Below are 5,724 nucleotides of genomic sequence, written 5' to 3' on the forward strand. Positions count from 1 at the left end.
TTGCAGTGCATCTACGGAAAGTGAAGATAAAGACTGTAGTACAACGAAACAATGTAACTCGTCATCAGAAAGTTACTCTTCCTCAGGAAGTAAAGAAACTGATTGCAATTCAACAGACAGTTGCGACAGTTCATCCGAAAGTAAAGAGAAAAGCTCTATTGGTTCAAAAATCTGTGACGAATCTGCCGAAATTAAGGATTTAGAAAGCAAAGAGAAGATCTGCGAAGACCCAACAAGTTGTGCCATTTCATCAGAAAGTAATTCACACGAATGTATACTGTCGAAAAATTGCGATTCCTCACCGGAAATAGAAGAACAAAAATGTAAATCATCACAGAGCTGTCATAGTTCATCAGAAGGTAATGAATACTCCTGCGAAAAATCTAAATCATGCGGCAGCCATAATAAAGAATGTGGCTCATCTACGGAAAGTAAACAAATCAGCTGCAATTACAACTCTACAGATAAAACACCAACTGCAACTTCAGTAACCGAACATAATCCTACCCCACAAACAACTAAGAAATTGACGGAACTGTCAACTGAAATTCATCTCACAACACTTCGCCAGACAACTGGCTCTGGAATCTCAACGACAAAGAAATCTATAGAAGAGTTGTCAACTGAAACACCTTTGAAAACAATTCCAAAGACAACCGGCTCAGGAAAGGTAGAAACTACAAGATCTGGAATGTCTACAACAGAAGAATTTTCAGAGGAATTGTCAACTGAAACACCTTTGACCACAATTTTACAGATAACTGGAAAAGGTGATGTAGAAATTACTAGATCTGAAACAGAAGAATCTACAGAAGAGTTGTCAACTTATACACCTTTGACCACTATTCCACAGACAACTGGCTCAGGTGATGTAAAAACTACTATATCTGGAATGTCTACAACAGAAGAGATTACAACTGAAACACCTTTGACAACAATTCGACAGACAACTGCCTCAGGTGATGTAGAAAGTACTGTATCTGGAATGACTACGACAGGAGAGTTGTCAACTGAAAAACCTTTGACCTCAATTCCTCCGACAACTGGCACAGTTGATATAGAAACTAGCATATCTGAAATGTCTACGACAGGAGAGTTGTCAACTGAAACACCTTTGACCAGAATTCCACAGACAACAGGCCTAGGTGACGTAGAGACTACAAGATCTGGAATGTCTACAACAGAGGAATATTCAGAAGAGTTGTCAACTGAAACACCTTTGACCACAATTCCACAGACGTATGACCGAGGTGATGTAGAAAAAACCAGATCTGGAATGTCAACGATAGAAATATCTACAGAAGAGTTGTCAACTGAAACACCTTTGACCACAACGACAAAGAAATCTATAGAAGTGTTGTCAACTGAAACACCTTTGATAACAATTCCAAAGACAACCGGCTCAGGAAAGGTAGAAACTACAAGATCTGGAATGTCTACAACAGAAGAAACTTCAGAGGAATTGTCAACTGAAACACCTTTGACCACAATTTTACAGACAACTGGAAAAGGTGATGTAGAAATTACTACATCTGAAACAGAAGAATCTACAGAAGAGTTGTCAACTTATACACCTTTGACCACAATTCCACAGACAACTGGCTCGGGTGATGTAAAAACTACTATATCTGGAATGTCTACAACAGAAGAGATTACAACTGAAACACCTTTGACAACAATTCGACAGACAACTCCCTCAGGTGATGTAGAAAGTACTGTATCTAAAATGACTACGACAGGAGAGTTGTCAACTGAAAAACCTTTGACCTCAATTACTCAGACAACTGGCACAGGTGATATAGAAACTAGTGTATCTGGAATGTCTACGACAGGAGAGTTGTCAACTGAAACACCTTTGACCAGAATTCCACAGACAACAGGCCCAGGTGATGTAGAGACTACAAGATCTGGAATGTCTACGATAGAGGAATATTCAGAAGAGTTGTCAACTGAAACACCTTTGACCACAATTCCACAGACGTCTGGCCGAGGTGATATAGAAACTACCAGATCTGGAATGTCTACGATAGAAATATCTACAGAAGAGTTGTCAACTGAAACACCTTTGACCACAACTGGAATGTCTGCGACAAAATTATCTACACAAGAGTTGTCAACAGAAACACCTTTGACTACAATTGCACAGATAACTGGCTCAGGTGATGTAGAAACTACCAGATCTGGAATGTCTACGACAGAGGTATATTCAGAGGAGTTTTCAACTAAAACACCTTTGACCACAATTCCACAGACGTCTGTCCGAGGTGATGTAGAAACTACTATATCTGGAATGTCTACGACAGAAGAGTTGTCAACTGAAACACCTTTGAACACAATTCCAAAGACAACTGGGTCAGGCGATGTAGAAACTACCAGATCTGAACTGTCTACGACAGAGGAATATTCAGAAGAGTTGTCAACTGAAACACCTATGACCACAATTCCACAGATGTCTGGCCGAAGTGATGTAAAAACTAGTATATCTAGAACGTCTACGACAGAAGAGTTGTCAACTGAAAAACCTTTGACCACAATTTCGCAGACAACTGGCCAAGGTGATGTAGAAACTACAAGATCTAGCATTGACCACAATTTCACATGCAACTGGCCCAGGTGATATAGAAACTACTATATCTACAATGTCTACGACAGAAGAATCTTCAGAAGAGTTGTCAACTGAAACATCTTTGACCACAATTGCACAGACAACTAGCTCAGGTGATGTAGAAACTACTACATCTGGAATGTCTACGACAGAATTATCTACACAAGAGTTGTCAACTGAAACGCCTTTGACCACAATTGCACAGACAACTGGCTCAGGTGATAAAGAAACTATTATACCTGGAATGTCTACGACAGAAAAATCTACAGAAGAGTCATCAACTGAAACACCTTTGACCATAATTCCACAGACAACTGGCTCATTTGATGTAGAAACTACTATATCTGAAATGTCTACTATAGAAGACTTGTCAACTGAAACACCTCTGACCAGAATTCCCCAGACAACTGGCCCAGGTGATGTAGGAACTACTATATCTGGTATGTCTACGACAGAACAGTTGTCAACTGAAACACCTTTGACCATAATTCCACAGACAACTGACTCAGGTGATGTAGAAACTACTATATCTGGAATATCAACGACAGAAGAGTTGCCAACTGAAACACCTTTGATCACAATTTCAAAGTCAACTGGCTCAGAAGATGTAGAAACTACTGGATCTGGAATGTCTACGATAGAAGATTCTGCAGAAGAACTGTCAAATGAAACTCCTCTAACAACTATTCCACAGACAACTGGTTATGCAGAAACTACTTTATCTGAACTGTATACTGCAGAGTCATCGACAGAAGAGCTGTCAACTGAAACACATCTGATTACAGTTCCACATACAACTGGCTCAGAAGATGTAGAAACTACTGGATCTGGAATTTCTACTACAAAAGAATCTACAGAACCTTTGTCAACTAAAACACCTCCCACCACAACTCCCGATAGCCAATCTAAAGACTGCAGCGATTCCAGTAATTGCAAATCTTCCGAGAGTATAGGAAGGGATTGCAAAGTTTCCGAAAGTTGCAGTGCATCTACGGAAAGTGAAGATAAAGACTGTAGTACAACGAAACAATGTAACTCGTCATCAGAAAGTTACTCTTCCTCAGGAAGTAAAGAAACTGATTGCAAGTCAACAGACAGTTGTGACAGTTTATCCGAAATTAAAGAGAAAAGCTGTATAGGTTCAAAAATCTGTAGCGAATCTGCCGAAAGTAAGGATTTAGAGAAGAGCTGCGGACACTCAACTAGTTGTGCCATTTCATCAGAAAGTAATTCACACGAATGTATACAGTCGAAAAATTGCGATTCCTCATCAGATATTGAAGAACAAGAATGTAAATCATCACAGAGCTGCCATAGTTCATCAGAAGGTAATGAATACTCCTGCGAAAAATCTAAATCATGCGGCAGCCATGATAAAGAATGTGACTCCTCTACGGAAAGTAAAGAATTCAGCTGCAATTACAACTCTACAGAAAAAACACCAACTGCAACATTAGTAACCGAACATAATCCTACCCCACAAACAACTAAGAAATTGACGGAACTGTCAACTGAAATTCATCTCACAACAATTCGCCAGACAATTGGCTCTGGAATCTCAACGACAAAGGAATCTATAGAAGAGTTGTCAACTGAAACACCTTTGACAACAATTCCAAAGACAACCGGCTCAGGAAATGTAGAAACTACAAGATCTGGAATGTCTACAACAGAAGAATCTTCAGAGGAATTGTCAACTGAAACACCTTTGACAACAATTTTACACACAACTGGAAAAGGTAATGTAGAAATTACTACATCTGAAACAGAAGAATCTACAGAAGAGTTGTCAACTTATACACCTTTGGCCACTATTCCACAGACAACTGGCTTAGGTGATGTAAAAACTACTATATCTAGAATGCCTACAACAGAAGAGATTACAACTGAAACACCTTTGACAACAATTCCACAGACAACTGGCTCTGGTGATGAAGAAACTACAAGACCTGGAATGTCTACGACAGAAAAATCTACGGAAGAGTTGTCAACTGAAACACCTTTGACCACAATTTTACAGACAACTGACCAAGGTGATGTAGAAACTACTAGATCTGGAATGTTCACGATAGAAGATTCTGCAGAAGAGTTGTCAACTGAAACACCATTGACCACAATTACACAGACAACTGGCTCAAGTGATATAGAAACTATTATACCTGGCATGTCTACGACAGAACAGTTGTCAACTGAAAAAACTTTGACAACAATTCCACAGACAACTGACTTTGGCGATGTAGAAACTACCAGATCTGTAATGCCTACGACAGAAAAATCTGCAGAAGAGTTGTCAACTGAAACACCTTTGACAACAATTCCACAGACAACTGACTCAAGTGATGTACAAACTACCAGATTTGGAATGTCTACGACAGAGAAATCTGCAGAAGAGTTGTCAACTGAAACTCATTTGACTACAATTTCACAGACAACTGGCTCAGGTGATAAAGGAACTAATATACCTGGAATGTCTACGACAGAACAGTTGTCAACTGAATCGCCTTTGACCACAATTCTACAGATAATTGGCTCTGATAATGGAGAAACTACAAGATCTGGAATATCTACGATAAAGGAATCTTCAGAAGAGTTGTCAACTGAAACACCTTTGACAACAATTCCACAGACAACTGACTCAAGTGATGTAGAAACTACCAGATCTGTAATGTCTACGACAGAAAAATCTACAGAAGAGTTGTCAACTGAAATACCTTTGACCACAATTTCTCAGACAACTGGCCCAGGTGATGTAGAAACTACTAGATCTGGAATGTCTACGAAAGAAATATCTTCAGAAGAGTTGTCAAATGAACAACATTTGACCACAATTACACAGACAACTGGCTCAGAAGATGTAGAAACTACTGGATCAGATACGTCTAAAACAAAGGAATCTTCAGAAGAGTTGTCAACTGAAATTCCTTTGACAACAATTCCACATACAACTGACTCAAGTGATGTAGAAACTACCAGATCTGGAATGTCTACAAAAGAAATATCTTCAGAAGAGCTGTCAACTAGAAAATCTTTGACCACAATTACACAAACAACTGGCTCAGAAGATGTAGAAACTACTGGATCTGAAACGTCTAAGACAAAGGAATCTTCAGAAGACTTGT

At 39.2% G+C, this 5,724-nt stretch overlaps 3 protein-coding genes across 5 annotated transcripts in view; all 3 read left to right on the forward strand.

Annotated features, from left to right (window-relative positions):
• Window positions 1–2,617, forward strand: part of LOC124418974 (putative GPI-anchored protein pfl2) — a 4,434-nt gene extending 1,817 nt beyond the window's left edge. Inside the window, exon 2 of the mRNA XM_046947015.1 lies at window positions 7–2,617. Coding sequence (XP_046802971.1) covers window positions 7–2,617 — 2,611 coding nt within the window. The remainder of the gene's footprint in view (window positions 1–6) is intronic.
• The window catches only part of LOC111674981, a 175,540-nt gene that overhangs the window by 123,090 nt on the left and 46,726 nt on the right, over window positions 1–5,724 (forward strand). The window lies entirely within an intron of this gene.
• Window positions 2,640–5,724, forward strand: part of LOC124418975 (putative GPI-anchored protein pfl2) — a 3,194-nt gene continuing 109 nt past the window's right edge. The window contains exon 1 of the mRNA XM_046947016.1: window positions 2,640–5,722. Coding sequence (XP_046802972.1) covers window positions 2,640–5,722 — 3,083 coding nt within the window. The remainder of the gene's footprint in view (window positions 5,723–5,724) is intronic.

Source organism: Lucilia cuprina, chromosome 3 (genome assembly GCF_022045245.1).
Source record: "Lucilia cuprina isolate Lc7/37 chromosome 3, ASM2204524v1, whole genome shotgun sequence".
NCBI classification, from domain to species: domain Eukaryota; kingdom Metazoa; phylum Arthropoda; class Insecta; order Diptera; family Calliphoridae; genus Lucilia; species Lucilia cuprina.